The sequence below is a fragment of the Haemorhous mexicanus genome, chromosome 1 (assembly GCF_027477595.1).
Source record: "Haemorhous mexicanus isolate bHaeMex1 chromosome 1, bHaeMex1.pri, whole genome shotgun sequence".
Classification (NCBI taxonomy): domain Eukaryota; kingdom Metazoa; phylum Chordata; class Aves; order Passeriformes; family Fringillidae; genus Haemorhous; species Haemorhous mexicanus.
The window spans coordinates 115,469,617-115,486,619 of record NC_082341.1 but is presented as its reverse complement, the minus strand read 5'-3'; the positions used below and the strand labels follow the sequence as shown (position 1 = coordinate 115,486,619).

At 37.0% G+C, this 17,003-nt stretch overlaps 1 protein-coding gene across 2 annotated transcripts in view; it reads right to left on the bottom strand.

Moving 5' to 3' along the window:
• ASXL3 (ASXL transcriptional regulator 3) overlaps positions 1 to 17,003 on the bottom strand; it is a 126,753-nt gene that overhangs the window by 36,209 nt on the left and 73,541 nt on the right. For both annotated transcript variants that reach the window (XM_059860071.1, XM_059860062.1), the window contains 3 exons: positions 10,099 to 10,216; positions 9,059 to 9,178; positions 4,417 to 4,580 (listed from right to left, as the gene is read on the bottom strand). In XM_059860071.1, the coding sequence (XP_059716054.1) occupies positions 4,417 to 4,580; positions 9,059 to 9,178; positions 10,099 to 10,216 (402 nt within the window). The remainder of the gene's footprint in view (positions 1 to 4,416; positions 4,581 to 9,058; positions 9,179 to 10,098; positions 10,217 to 17,003) is intronic.

Genomic DNA, 17,003 nt, shown 5'->3' with positions numbered 1-17,003 from the left:
GAAATGGCAGGGCAGGTACAAATCACAAGATACTCAAAAAAGCCCAGTATTACCAGAAGAGAAAATGCAAGGCAGAGTTAAATTCTCAAAGATCAGAAGGGCGTTAAGCAGTCATAGTCTGGAAAGACACACTTTTTTTTCAGAGCACTCAGGAGAGAATGTTCTGTTTAGCTCTCTAAGGATTAGTAAAATCATTTCAGCTTTCTGCTACTCTTCAGATAATGCTACACTTCTCTTTTTGGAAGCTAAGTAGGTGGGTGTGTTTCCCTTCCTTTTGCCCATTCTGCAGTGTTAAGATCAGGAATTTGACTTCCCAGGAGAACCAACAAGGAAAGTTGGTGTAGGCACAACATTGCCAACAGCCATGCATTTTCAGCAACCTGTTGTACAGGCCTGTGACCCATCCTTGCACAATATACATTGTTTAATTAATGTTTGAAGACTCACTGATGCCATACAGCAATCTAGACATACAGAGAAACTTCCTGCTTTGAAGGTATTTGCTGAGAGCTGGTCAAGAAGGCTTCTGTTACATGTAATGATCAGCTTGATGTAGCAATGTCAGAAGGAGATATGTGATGAAAAATCCATTGTTCTTTAGCAGTAGAATGTTCTAATTAGAGCTGTAAAGCAAAATACTTTGCTGGAATTTGTGATAACTGAAATCTCTTATGCAGAGACTTTTCTTTCCATATAGTTTCTATACCTGCATGTTTTCTGTATTTCCAGCTCAAGTCATGTGGGTCTCCCAGGGAATCACCCAAAAGGCTTCTGTATCAGCTGAGCTGATTTTGAGTCTTTGAATCCATACAGATTAATGAAGAGCTGAAAATCTGGATGTTCAAATTTCAGTCATGAAGCTCCTGGTATCCAGTGATGCAAGATTTTGGAGCAGTCTGCTAAACAGATAAGTCTGGGACATGGCTGCTTCTCAGTTCTGACCTCTTCTCTGTGGTGATCAGTGGTGACAGGACCCGAGGGAATGGCCTGAAGCCATGTCAGGGGAGTTTTGGTTGGATATTAGGAAAAGGTTCTTTACACAGAGAGTGTTTAGGCACTGGAACAGGCTCCCCAGGGAAGTGGTCACAGCACCAAGCCTGACAGAGCTCAAGAAGCATTTGGACAATGCACATGGTGTGATTCTTGGGGCTGTCCTGTGCAGGGTGAGAAGCTTGAATGGATGATCCCCATGGGTCCCCTCCCACTCAGGACATTTTTTGTTTCTATGATTTGAATAATGTCTACATACTTATTCCCTCTGACCCCAAATCAAAACAAATAAAATCTTTGATAAAATGCATCTACTATAACTGCCAACTTACTCCAACTTCTTTTACAGGCATTTTTAATACAGAAAATTACACAAAGGCCTCATCACTACTGAAACAGAAATTAAACTAATATGCAAGCTGAAATCAATTTAAATTGTAATTATAACTTATGATACAATTTATCTTTTCCCAAGGGCAAAAAAAAGCAATGACCCTATTCTTCCACTTCATAAAAAATCTAGCTGGAGTAGGGACAGCATGAACATCAGAAGAATAGTTCCTGACTTCTTCCATTCTGGGACATCTTTCCTAAGGCTTTCTGTTCCATGGGCTCCAATAGCTGCCTGATAGCAACCACAACACTTGAAAATAAAAAAAGATCAGAGAACACCTCCCAACAATCTCCTAACTTGTCCCTGAACTTTTCTTGAACACATTAGACTAACCAAGGTTGAGAAAGAAGTAATTTATTTATAATAAACACTTGCACACAAAAACCCAGAAAACCTCAACTCCCTTAACTAATGGTTTCTAAAAATGCTTATTCAAACTGACACATGCATGACAAGTTTTGGCTGAGTACGATTTAAGGAGGAGGAGTTATACCACCCAGAAAAATGGTGTTTATGACAGAAATGACAAAGGATCATTCATCATGGGGTTTTTCTATGTGAAGCAGTAATAAAGCCTAAATGAAACTGCACTTCATTAGTAATTTATTTCACAGATCACTATATATACACAAATAGCATTACTCTATTACATTTTTATAGTGCCATTTATTACAGTACTTCACATACTATATCCACATGGCAACACAGAAGTGCAGCTTTCTCTGAGGAAGACAACAGCAGCCAACTGCAGAGCAGCACACAGGGAGGAAACAATTCTGAGCCAGAAGAGCAAAATAAGAATTTTCAGATGAATCAACGAAAGACCAATATAAAACAATAAAACTGAACCCCAAGAGATGTGCAGCTAACTCAAAGAATGGTATAGCTTGCCTGATGCCCCATTTGATTTAGAAAGTAGAAATAAAAGAGGAAAACTGAATACTCTTGCCTTGTTCAGTCAGAGTGACCAACAGCAGAGACTCCCACCAGAACTCCCTGGCTAAAATTCTCTATCCTTTTATTTGATCTTTGAGCACTACACTGGAATTTTCCACTTGCCACAGGAAGGAAAAGAACATCAGTTCAATTGCTTTCATCAGTCTGTATCTGGGATGCCACACTTCAGGCACAGCTGAGGACATATTCTCAGATATCAAGAAAAGAGATGCATTCCTTTCTCTGCCAAGACTTCTGCAAAGCGAGGGTGCAGGGCTATTCCATCCTCCACCAGAAAAGAATTTTCCTACTTTCACACTTAGAGGCCAAACATTTCCATTAAACTTCCAGAGATGGCTGCTGACACCTGCCTTCCAAATGCAGGTGAAAACCTGGGATGTTACACAAACCCACAGAATGCTGTGAGAAGATGACAGACAGAAGGACACCTGCAAATGTCTCATCACAACATGTGCTTGTGAAGTAACAGTGTCCAATTATGCAGCGTTAGGCCTCAGAAATAACATATGCATTATGTGAATGGTTTTTGAAATAAAAGTGACAAAAAATGCACTGCTTTTAACTAGTGAGGCATGCTTAAATTCAAAAAATAGTCTCTTGATTTTCTTGCCAAAAAACTCTGCTGCAAGAACACTGATAAGAAGGTAAGTGGCTTGTCAGTTGTAGATACTCCATTTTTAAAAATAGTGTTAAAGTAAAAAAATTTCTAAATTAAGACCTCATACTTGAAATGTAATTTATGAATATTGGGTCTTTGATGGTTGGAAAGAAAACATGATTTTACCTTGTACATTTTTTAAATCTTTTCTGATGAATTAACTAGAAAGAGAACAAAAAAATCAAAACTATCAGAAAAATATTTGCTGGACACTAAGTTAAAATCTGACAGCAGGGAAAAAACTTTTCTTAAAACTTGTCAATATTGACTTTGCATTGTGGGAGCTTGAGAATAAATACATTTATATTGTTTCTCCTATGGATCTTGTTCTGATGTTCTTTCTCAAGCATTCTGTTACTAAATGCAGAATTATGGTCCACTACATACAATATTTAATTTGATAAGAGGCCAAGTAAATGTACATTAATACAATTTTTTTTTCTCTTTTTATGTCACATTGCACCTCTTCTCCCTGCTTTAGTGGTAGACTAACTACTAACAGTTTAAGAAATAAAACCTGCAATACTGAAATGAAATGCTGATTTAGGATGCAGGTTTTAATTACTCATTTAAGTGATCTGCATTCTCTAGTTACTGTATTAAAACAGGGATACTGACCATCTGCCCTATTTGTGTAAGTTAATGAGTCTGGATTAAGTGCCTGAGTATTCCCCATTGAAACTGGTAAGACTGTTTGAATCCCTAAGTGAGGCAAGTGGGTAAATGAAATCTCCTTTAACTATGAGACATGCTAGAAAGACTTTTTTTCTCTCTCTAAGAAACCCTGCAATCTGATCAACAAATGCAGGAAGGACAAGACTGCAGGAAAGATCACAAAACTGAAATTTTATTTCCAGCCTGTTCCTCTCCAAATCATTCTCTCAACAGATCCGAGCACACAGTCATAAGCTCTGGAGAAGATATTCCTTATAAAAGGTGTGAATAAGTGGATTCAGTGCAGTGGAGCTGAGAGAGCTTATGTAGGCTTGTCCAAAAGATGAAGAGCAGGAGAACAAATATTGACTAATTGACTAATGTTGACCTGGACATTGCTGGCAGAGCACCAAGAAAGATCACAGGTGAAAAGAGACTCAAAATAAAGAAAGTCTTGAGAATGAGAAGCTTATCTTCAACACCATAGGTAGAAAAGCTAATTAAGTGATCTGGTAAGTTTGAAAGATTTGCTGCCCAGTTTCCATTCAGAAAAATCAGGGACCTGCAGAATTGTCAGGAAGCAAAGAAGCAGGAGCTGTTTTTCATGGACAAACTTTACAGTCCTACATCTAACACTTTTACCTAAGAAAGTATGGAGATTTTCTAGTTCTTTCCTGGAACAATTCCCAGTCAGTCAAATCCTATGCAAACATGCTGTAAAAAAGTCTCATTAAATATAGAAATATTTTATGATGCTACTTACCTGTCTGTCTACTTCTGGAAGCAAAAGCAGGAGGTATTGTTGAAAATGCTGAGGTAAAGAAGCAAAGGTGTGTTTATTTATTAAAGCCCTCAGGTTAGTGTTCACTAGAATAGATCCCGGTGTTTCTATGTCAATATCCTCAGCTTTGGTCCATTTCAAATGTCCTGGAGTAAATAAACAGAAATAACTTTAAACATAAATAAAGGAAGAGAGTAGGAACAAGTCTTCTTTTAAGTTTTTAGCTTTTACTGTATAATACAATAGGCTACAGAGAAATGGTACTCTGAGAAGGGTAACACAGCCTTTTCTAGGTGTCTTAACAGCCTTTATATTTGTATAATAATAAAAAATATTCTATATTTGTCTCTTGAAGATAAAGTATTTTTATTTTATAATAAAGAGACAAAATGCATTTGTCTCTTGACCTCCTATGTTCCAGTAAACATCACAGCTGACATATTCTTACTTCCAGCTCGAGACCAACTCAACAGCTGCAGAAAATAATCCTGTCATGTCATTGACAATAATTATATAAGCACCTATTTTCAAGCAAAAGGCTGCTTGATGAGGCTGATGAGAATCAATAATTATGGACAGCTTCTCTTTTGCCATCAGCAGTGCCCTATGGCCTACAGAACTTGTCCCATTGCACCTGCTAAAACCTGTGTGAATAGAGAGTGATCAAAGAGATGAGAATATTTAATATGTTAATGTTTGAAAACATTAACATCAAAAAACAAAAGAATTTTTCAGAATTTTCCTAAGAGCTAAGATCTAAAATTATCAAAACACAGAAGGCAGCAGCAGGAATTGTGAGATTAGTAAACAAGGTATGAGAGGAACGATACAAACACAGGAGTAAGATAAGGACTCAGCAGAGGGAAAGGGAAATAACCGTATGGCTCATGCACAGCACTACAGAATAATGTCTTCTCACTTCACACAGTGGACAGAAAGGCTATCTATCATCTTAAACCCTTGCACAGTAAGAAATACATCTGTTAAGATACTGGGAAAAGAAAGCTTTCAACCACCAAGAACAAGGAGATTCTGAATTAAATCCATAGGAAGGTATTACGGTCTCCATCAAAATATTTTAAGAATATGTTAGACAAATACCTGTCAGTAATGACAGGTGCATATCTGATTTTGACCTATGACTGATGAACAAATTAGATGACCCCTGGAGATCCTGTCTGCTCTGATTTTGTTAGTATTCCTAGGATAATATTTAGAAAATACTTTTTAAAGTTTCCTAAAGAGCTATCTGCTTCAAGGTGTTTATATACTGCTACAATCCTTTTTTTCCTCTAAGTCTTAACATATCAAAGTCCAGGTAACTGGAAAAACTCAAAAGCTTCTAAGCCCTCCCAGGAAACTTCTTCAGGTTTCAGTTTGTTGTACTTCCAAATATTTCAAAAATGGTGTAAGAGGGGTCTGAACTATATAAAACACAAACTCCATCAGAATCCCTAAAAAAGTGATTAAAAGATTATTCCACTGCTATGATGAATGATGGCATTTGGCATTTACATAGTACCTCTCAGCAACAATTAAAACTAAAATGTTAAGAAGATTAAATATGTTTTAAAAATGAGAAAATTTGGGCATACTGACGATGAGGAATGTCTCAAATGTTACAAGCTACTCAACAGTAACCACAATAGAAGGAATGCAACTATGCTTTGGATTTCTTAGAGGACCTATGGTGGTCGCTTCCCTGAAAGCCTGTAACTACAAAATATACACATGTAAGAAAATGAAGATTTGTAAATTCTAAAAGCTCCATTTCAGTCACAGCCTCCTGTAAACATTCTTGTAATTTTATTTTATATTTCAGCAGCTGATAGTAACTGAATGAGACAAGAACTACTTTGCACTCAGCACAGGATAACCTTTTCCAACACATATTTCTAACATACTCTATTTCAGTACAGCTAAGACTCCATTACCAGCAAATGAATGCCCTGTTATACAGGACAATTGCATGGAAGAAGTGCCCATTTTCATGAATGCATCACAATAAACTATCCTCACCATCTGTTCCACCCACTAAATATAAATGTAAAAAGAACACAGTCCCCGAGCATAACACAAGTTGTATGATGTACTGAATTTTAATGCCTGTATGTATATTCTCTTTTTTAATCAATTCAAAATACATATCCCCATCTTCTAAGTGACTCCAGGTTAGAGTAACATTTTCCCCAGCTAGAGCTTCATATCCTACGGGAAGGCACACACACAGAGATAATCCAAACTGAAATAAGATACATGACTGCAAAATCAGTAACATCCTTCAGTGGCAGATATTCTCATAGCATGAAAAGCTCAAGACAAAGAATCAAATCTACATTTTCTGATTTATTTGGCCTTTTATCACTTACAGAGTACTGTGGGAGTTTTATCAGCTTCTGGAAGAAATGCGTGTATTGCTTCTGTGTGTGTAGCAAACTGTGGATGCCCACCACAGCTCTACTTAAAAAAAACCCCTCAAAATCTGCTCAGAATTTATAACAAATTCTCTCTCCTGCACCCTTCCTATGGTTAATTTAGGTTCTGTATAGCAGGTCCCAAGTTTGTAATAAGATTTAGTGAAGTATCTGGGAGCAGCATGGAAGTATGACACTACTGCATCACTAATCATAGCACTGAGAAGAGTTTATGACAAAACATGTGCCAGTGCTTTTTATGTCGTTTTCCACAGAGAAAGACATTTTGAACCCTTATATAGTTCAGGGGTATCACTGTCCAAATCAGAAATAGAAGCTGTAAGACAAGAGAGAAACTCAGGCTTGCAGCCTTGGAAAATAAGAGTTTACTCCTCAACACAGAGAATTAACCATAAGGAGATGGGAGCACTATAGGTCTATATCAAGGTATGAAAATAAAAACAGAAAAAGCACAGAAATCACAAAGTTGGAAGAATCTGTTAACTAAAATGGAAAAAAAAGTAATCTTATTTAATCAGAGCTCAGAAAGTCTACCAAACACATGTAGTGAATGTTGGGCAGATCAGCAGAGTTTCAGACAACCAAACAGTATCTGGACCTGAATTGTGCACTACACAGGACCCTGGATCTGTTCTCAAAGCTGCTCTACAACTGCACTTCTAAAATGCCAAGAAAAGCTGTATCATGAGAGAAACATTTCAAAAGGTACAAGAACAGAAACCCTTAAACCTTATACAAAGTTCCCTGCACTTCATGTGTGGTGTCCCAAAATGCCAATAGATTTATTTTCCAAAATCCACCAAAAAAACCCTAATGAATTCAATTGATATCATGAGCCAACAGTTGATGTCATATTTGAAGATGGGGAGGAATATATATATTGAAATGATGTATCTCAGTCTTAAATGTAGAGAAAAATGACAGGAAATCATCTAACATTGAATATAACTTAGCAAAAGCTCTAATACTGAGGGAGTATTGTCTATTTTGAATAATGATGTTGGATCAACATAGAGAACTAGCTATCCACATGGGTCTGATTGATAATCTGCAGAAAGATCATGTATGAAACCAAAGTACACTTTCATGGGAGGCTGTGATACAATAAGGCTTATAGGTTATACTTCCAGGAACTGGCAATAGCACATTTAACAACTCTCCTATGGCATTTAGGAAGTAAAGTGCCTTGGAGCTATTTTACATGATCATGATTTATAAAAATAGGACTAGGCTGGATGATTAATAAAGAAGAACAATTTCATTCCCGCAAAGACGACATAAAATAACTTCTATGATTTAGCACTACAAAAAGCTTGTTTGTTATCTTTTCCAACATGGCCACGTTGCAAAATACTTCTTTAAATGACTCAGCATTCTGATGAATGTAAGAAGTACTTTGTAAAGATAAAGAAACAGTTATGTCATTCTTTGACTTCACATAAGAAGAGACAAGAGTCTTAGTGAACACTACATTTTGTGCTCCCTAGGGAACTCTTCCAATTAAATTTCATGCAGAGCAGGAAAATCTGCCTATGACATGGAGATTTAGAATTTACTCTTAGCATCTCTTCAGAGAAAATTCTTTGTTAATTACAGAATGTGATCCATGAGCCTCACTAAAAAACCCACAGAAAATAAAATCAGAAACTGTATCTACCACCGCAAGAGATGTAGCTTCAAAATAGTTACAGATCCAACAGAAGAACTAAATCAACCAAAGAAGAACCAACCAAAACCTTTATTCCAAAACTCTATATGACATGCAATAATGCAAATGAAGAAAAGAGAATGTCAACTTCTAATCAGGCAAGCATGTAAGCAAATATGCTGCTATCTCTAGGAATAAATGCACATTAGGCAAGCAAATTCACCATGAAGAAAGAAGATCTGTTACACACTGCCCTCATCCCCCAAAAAATCATTACGTAACAATCAGAATCTAATTGCTAAATCACCTCTCTGCCTGCAATTGCTTAGGTCTGTCAAACTTTAAAAAGCAACCACTGAGGACAAAAAAAAAACTGACCATGGATTTTCCAGGTAGACAGAAAGATGTCTTCTTGAGAAAGGATCAGCTGCTGAGTTCGAAAAAGGGACAGGTAAACAGAAAAATAAAACTTTCCAAGAGAACACAAAGTTTAGAAAAATATCAGTATTACAAGTAAGATATTTATTTTACTCCTACTCACCTAAACCAGATTTTTTTAACCTCTTTAAGTGCTGGCTTGTTTGCTTTCCAGTTGGAGACTTTTGCCCATGTTTCATCTCTTTATCAGAACCATCTGCTTCGCCATTTTTAGATTCCGATCCTTTGGAAAAAGTAAAATCCCTCAAATATGATGCTTTTGCACTTTCACTAACAATCCCCTCAGCACCCCCTACACCATAAACAAAACAAAAATAGGATTTAAAAAAATTTGACATTTTCTTGCTGAAAGGCAATATACTTTTCTGGTCACAACACAATTCCTCCTCATCAGAGGAATTGGAAGTAAAAGCTCAATAAATCAATTAAGTGCTGAAAACTAAAGTTTACTGAACACTGCAGTCAATAAAAATGTTCAGTGATCTAATAAAAATAATATAGTTCTATAATGCCCAGGAGATATTTTTAAAAATATTTTAACCTTAAGTTATGGGGCAGTAAAGCAACGTAAGGCTGAAAAAAAGATAATTTCTTTTTGAAGAAATATTTAAAGAAAAGATATGTTCAGAAATATAATTGTCAATTTGTGTTAAACATAGACACAGGAATCTCTTAAAATGAAGTAACTTAACCACCAGAGCTAAAGGTCAAGGTTATGCTGCAGTGATAAGCATGGTATAAGAAGAAAAGCTAACAAAAGGATTTGAGTATTGCAATGCAGAACTGAGACACAAATTCACATTCATGGAGAAGCTTGCCTTTCTCCCCCTCCTCTTTTTATGGCATTGAATACCAGCATGTGGTCCTCCATTAGAGCTCCAGAGCCAAACAAAATGTTACTTTGCATTCCTTTAAAGCTGCTGCTATTACCAATTGTCATTTTACTGTGTGCCTTCAGCTCTTTATTAATGAAAAATCTCCATCCTTGAGACACGAGTCTTGATAAAGAAATAAAGATGTTAAACAAAGCCACCCAGTGGAAATAGTATTTCAGCAATTCCAAATTCTGTATGCCACACATCTGATTCAGAGGAAGGCTCTGTGAATAGAGCTGATCTTGCAAACGGTCCTTGAGCTATTTACCTGAAGGTGAATCCGACTGCTCATCGGACACCTTTAATGGTGTCAAAACAACACGAGGAACAGTCTTGTTTACCATCATTGAGACTCCATTTCTTCTTTTCTGCTGTTGTCTCAAAGCCTACAAAAACGATAACAAAACATAAAACTGTAGCAAAAAATAATGCTTGTAAGTGAATTACACATGACATTTCTCTACCATTAAACTGAATCCCTTAAAATAAGCATAATTTACACAGCTACTGACTTGCCAGACTTCACACTCGTCCTCTTTATGTCATTTTCTTTTAAAATACAAAATCAGGCTTTTTCTCCTTTTTTTTATAGAGAAAGAAGACGCACCTTAGATCATTTTCCAATCCAGTTTTGACAACAAAGAAGCACGTAACTGTTTGTTCTACCTTAACAGCACAACATGATAACCCATGAAATGTGAAACTAAGACTTCCAAAAAAAAAAGAGTAAACCCAAAATGCTTCAAAACCAGAATAAAAATATATATGTCTGCACATCTCTCGCAGGTGCATCCTCTCCAGTATACTGCTCAGTCAATCAAGTTAACACAGAGTGTCATCAGTATGTACAGCATGTAAGGACTACAGTATTGATGCACTCACTCAGCCGTGAGTAGTGCTGCACAAAATCACTGAACATGGCAGGAATCATTTATTTTCGTGAAGGGAATCAGTCCTAATCTTGGAAACCTTGCAGCATTTGGCTTCTGTCTGTTTGACTTTGGGCATTAACCTTCAGAACACGAACATGATGGTGTTCTGGCAAATCTGGGGGAAAATGATACACGAATAAATCTCTACAAATGGTAGTGCTTTGTGTTTCATAAATGTATCAAATACAGGGCTGATAATGTAATATAAAATATCTACAGATTAGAAATAGCAAATACCCATCAGACTGATTTATATGGAAAATTATATATCATTCAAAAGGTCTTAAAACATAAAAATATGAATACCTGCCAATTAATACATCTGCAAGCATTAAAATTCTGGAATTAATCAGAATGGGCTGGGCTTAATACAGACTTCTCTTAGCCTCCTATCTATTTTTCTCCATTCTTACTGTGCACTCTATTTTTACAATTGTGATTTGTGTTATGAACTCGGGGGATTTCTTAAAGTAATACCATATCGACAAGGTACATATTTGATATGAATTATCCCTATAGGTTTATGAGCATGAATGACTTATGCCCTACAAGGTTTACGTCTGTAACTTTAATGGAGTGTAATACCTTTCCAAATTGTTCATATAGCTAAGTAATAGGAAAAAAAAAAACCTCTGAGATGAAAGAAACAGATATTGGTCTATTCCTCTAAATAACACTCGACACAATGTAAAATACACCAGGCCACATAGAAGCTATTTCATGGATTAACCCATTTTATTGTACTTCTGAAAGGACACGTAAGTACTGTGCAATAAAAAGCAAATTAGAACACTTGAAATCAAACAAAGACAGGAAGCTGGTCAGATCTACACTGAACCAAAGAAGCAGCAGAAAGCCATAAAGAACAGCTGATACTTCAAACATTTTTGAGACAGAAATTTCATACTGGTCTGGCACAGCCAGACTTGTGGACAGAAAATTATAAAGTGTTAACACTTCTCCAAAATTCCTCAAAATTCCAAAAATGACCCGGAAAACCTAAGTGCCAAATCAGGTGATCCTTAATTAACAGTAATACCATGGAGACAGTGGGAAACAGTTCATTAAAAATTAACTGAAAAGACTGGCAATGTCTGCACCACCAATACACCAATATAACACTACTTCATATGATGGTGCCCCACAGCCTGATTTGCCTCAAATCATCCTCGTTTCCTCCACTCAAGGCAAATGGTTAGAGCCCAAACAATACTCCATATCATCCTCCTGTCTCCTCCTGAGTTTCCAAGACAATTTCCACCCCTCACCAAGGTTTCACAGCCTTGTGGCCAGCATCCATACGGAAGCACCATTTTAATGATTTATACAGACACTGTGGCAAAGGCAGATTCTTTGTCAAGCCTCACAGCTGATTTTTAAGGCTAAGACTGAACTTCCATGAAGGAGAGAAAGGAACCAGCAGTGTATCCACCACCAGCGACAGGCACGCAGTGTTCGCACACCTCAGGTGACACACGTGCTGCTGGAGCGAGGGCAGAGGCACCCAGTATTTGTCAGGAGCACCACTTACCTTCTTTTCTGTTACTGGCAGGGCCCCCTGTGGTCCTTAAGCACACATTTATGCAACTGAGCTGGCATTTGCAAGAAGCACAGGCCAACTCATGCCCATGGAGCACTAATGCAAGACACTCCCTGGACAGTTAGATGAGGAAATACAGCTGGGAGCAGAAAAAGCTACCAGAACTATTTACTTTGAGGCACAGCACACTTCTCTAGCTATGGCCTACACACCTCTATATATGAAGGTCAAGCAAAAACCTGAAAGACACCATTTCCCTTTGACAAACATTTGTTTTTCAGGGTTTCTTTTTCCCTAACATGCATTGATTCACTGCCAGTCCCTTCCCCAGCTCCTCCAGTTTCACAGCGCAAGGAACTGATCACCAAAAAGGGCCCAAGTGAACTCAGAAAATCAAGATGACAGTAAAGCTACACATACCTGAAGAACAGTCTGTAGAACAAATAAAAAACCAAACAACCCACAAAAAAAAACAAATCAAAAAACCAAACAAAAAAGAAACAACCCCAAAATCCCTCTCAAAACAGAACCTCCCCCCCCACAATATGAATATTAAATCTAAGTAAAACTTTTAACACAAACTTAATGAATTACCAGTGAATTACCCTGTGTACAGAGAATAGATGTATAACCTTCCCCATGCCTCTCTGTCTTTTCATTTGTCAAATGAAAGATATAAGATGGGGGAAGAGGGTATAAAGATAACAAGTAAATAATCTACCATATGATTTGCAGGGTAAAGAGATGGCTGAGATTCTGCACAGAAATTCGTGTTGTGATATGCCCAGCTAATCACAACAATTTTGTGGTAATTTCTCCTCTGAATTTGAAGCTGCAGGATCTGAAATTTTGGGGCAGACAAGTCTTTGCAAGACAACCCGGCAGCGGGAGAAACTGCTGACTGACACCCAGCTACAAGGGAAGCCAAACCCCAGAAGGAGTTAAGTATAAAGGAAGGACAACCTCTGTAGTCTCCACTGAGGACAAACATATAACTTCTCTACACCTAGCCTGAGGGACATTCATTTTAGAATACAAGACTACTGTAGGATAAGACAAGAATCTTGTAACCCAAGATTAATTCTACTTAGCTGGGAAGTCAATGAGATTACTCCAAGTGAAACATGCACCAAATGCCTGCTATACTGAGCTTTTAGTGCGCCAAGCTAATTTAGTGCTTTCCTAGTCACCACGACCAAATAAATCAAATTTATAACTAGCACTGAAGAAAATGAGAAATGTTGTAACTTATTCCACGGAAAAATGGTTCCAGAAATCACTGTAGATACGGAAACAGCAAGTAACACATACTACATTGTCATCTTTCACAGACACAGCCTTTTCCATCTCATCCATATTTAGAGATATATAACCTCCTAGCTGGACTTCCTACAGAACTGCAAGAAACAGATGATGATTTTACCAAATGGTAAGATGTCATTTTCACTATGGTAAATTAGAAAAAAACACATGTGGTGCATATGATAGCTTAAATAAAGAATATTTTCCTTTAATGAGATGCTATGTTTACATTTCAAATGCATTCAATCACTTCATGCTAAATGCTTGAGTTAAAAAAGCTGCATGTTTTAAATACCTAGAACTTATCACTGTTAAAGTATTCTGTAAGACATTACTACCATCCTATTTGTACAACAAATAAATTTAAAAAAACAAAAGGAAATGAAAGTTCATGTAATATACATGTTAAAATATTACAAGCTCTCTTAAAATTACCACCAAAATATAATACTTACATCCAGTCTTTCACAAGCAGATTTGCAAAGGACATCTGTGAATCTCTCGCACATAATGAGTATGGAGAATTCCCAGTATTCCCATTCATAAAAATGAACCTGTGACCATCTGTTGAATAACACTGCCATGGTCATTATACAGTGCTTGGTATAATCATTTGGTTTAATGAAGTTATTTTTATTGCCAAAATCTTTAAGTAAACTATCAATCCATTTTCATCCAAAGAATTCAAAATAAAATGAAAAGATGAAAATAATGAAAACATAAACTCTGAAGATAGATGGCAAAAGAAAAACAGCATGAAATTAACAGTGAACTTCTAATTCCAAGTGGGTTTTTTAAAATAAAGATGTGACAAGAGCAAGGTTCCTTCTGTTTTTCATGGAGTTTCTATCCCTACTGGAGTATAGCAGTATTTTGGAGGTTTCATGAATGCCATTATATGCTCTTAAGAATAGTAATTTCATGTTTAGGTGATCTTAACACAGGAAAGACTTCTTCACCCATGTGACACAATGGTTGACTGTCTTCAGTAAAAACTCATAAAGTCATCTTTCAAGCAGGAATGAAAGGAAACAATATAAACTAAAATGTAACTGGAGATGGGGGCAAAATACCTCCCCAAAAGAGCACCAGAAGCAAAATGTCATCCTCTGCCCTCTGATTTTACTGCTGCTCAGCAATTTTTTTTTTTGTTATTTTTCTTTCCCACATCTTTTAAACTCAGAATAAAAAAATGGAGCACACAGATAAACCATTAATGCAGAAAACCACTTTCATTTGAGCTTAAATGCGTGACACGCTGAGAATGTTAAAAATTAAGTCATTATCAACAAAGACATGTAACACTTGGTTGCATTAAGCAACATCGTCCCAGATTTCTACTTGTTCCATAAATGTCAAGTCTACATTCTGAAACTCATGTAATGAAACATAACCTTTGAAATTTCACACATTATGGATCAGAAATGTAAAGCTATGGAATGCCTCCATTCTGCCATGTGAAAACACCAGCTAGGATACACTGAGCAAAGGCTCTTGCACAAAATAAGTAACAACTCTACATCATGGTTATAGATCCCAAATTGACAAAGATGAAACAGGCTTATGGTTTATCACTGATTCACTTAACACCACCACAAAATTCAATCTTTGTCTTCTCTCTCACCCTCATTTTGTTTAGTAAAATTAAGAGCCTTTAATCCCCACGTCTTGGTTAAATTAAAATTTCTCAGTGGCAACCTGTTTCACAGACAGACGGATCAGGTAAACTAAAACAGTAAGCACCACAAATCATGAAGAGTAAACCCATCATTATTTCCTAGATGCCACTAATTCTTCTATTAAACATAAACAAAGCACTCAGTTATAAGCATGCAACCATAAGATTAAAACACAATAAAGATGTCCTATGGAAACAACTACAAAGCACAAAGTGCCATTTCCAAAGCAAATTAAATTACGTCCAACCATACTAGTACACTAAACAAGTCAGTATTGTGCCAAGAGTACACAGTTGGTCATTTGGAGATGAAGAGTAGTATCAGAATCAGCAGGATGGAAGTTTGGAAACCTGGGGTTTATTTTAAAACAATTGCTAACACCTTCTGAAATAAGCATCTATTCTCATCCCATGCCATCCTCCTACCTTGTGACAGTTATATCTGTATTCAGAATACAAAATAATGTATTGCTGAATATTTGTTCTTTAGGTTTCAGTAGGGCTCAGAGGCTTCCAGTAGGACTTCCTGTAGGACTACAGTACACATTAACACTGAACATTTACCTGTGTACTAACCAACACTGAACAGAAGCGCTTGGACCTTTGTGGGGCAGACAAGGAGATTTGTCTGTTCACATGTGTGTCTGTACACCTGCAAGCTAGCACTACTTTCTAGGGGATTACAATAATGCAGTCACAGCTACAGTTGCTGCAGATCACGACAGACTGCAAAGTAAATGCTTTTGGTGCTTTCCCAACCACAGAAAAAAGGACAAAAACCACATGTGATCTGTTCAATGTCTGTTTTGACTTGCATGTGAATGGGAATGGTGATAGCATATGCATCAACACAGTGAAAGCTTTTTAAAATAGAGAAGAATTGGGGGTTTTTTTAATGTTTTGTGTAGTATTAAATTAACAACATCCATCAGCTGAAAAGTGTTTTATGGGGAAATGAGTTCTTTGGCATAACAAAGCACATGTAGGTAAGGAAACAGTTTGTAGAAAGCACTTTAAAAACAAATTAAAACAAAGACAGCAGTGTCAATACAAAATCTTAAAACAGTAATCAACACTTTCCACGAGGTCAGATTTTCAAACACACTCTGCACAGGGGCCAAAGCATACAGCGGGGGCTTCATGGCTAGACTCTGCAGATCAAAAATCTTCTCATATTACCACTCAAAGAATTTACATTGCACCAATGTAAGCAGTGTAATGACTTTCTGCCTGACATCCTGTTTCAGCCTGGGTACTCTTGCTTGCCCACACATCCTGAGCACACAGCCTTCTGGGGACCTTACCTAACAGCATCTGGAACACCATTTGCAGATAACTGCTTGTCAACATTTTGTAGGAGGCTTCCTAGAGCTCGGAAGAGTTGTGAGCTGTTCCAAATCCTGCCTTTCCTTGAAAAGACCAACACTTTCTAGGATGCACTTCAAAATCAAGGCATGACTCATTGTCACCTGGATATAATTTCATGTTACAAACTATTCAAATCAAAAGCTGTTCCTTTCACATGGCCAAAAAGAAGGCACTCACTGAGATATTCGCTGCCACTATAAGGAAAAATCCCGTAACTCCAGTGGAAAAGCTTAACTGGGACTTCAGTCTCTAGTGCTTTTATTTTCACTAATACAACAGCAATGACCAATCCATCTGAAATAGTTCCCCAGGCTACTTAAGGGACAGGCTACTTACAGAAACACATTAACAGA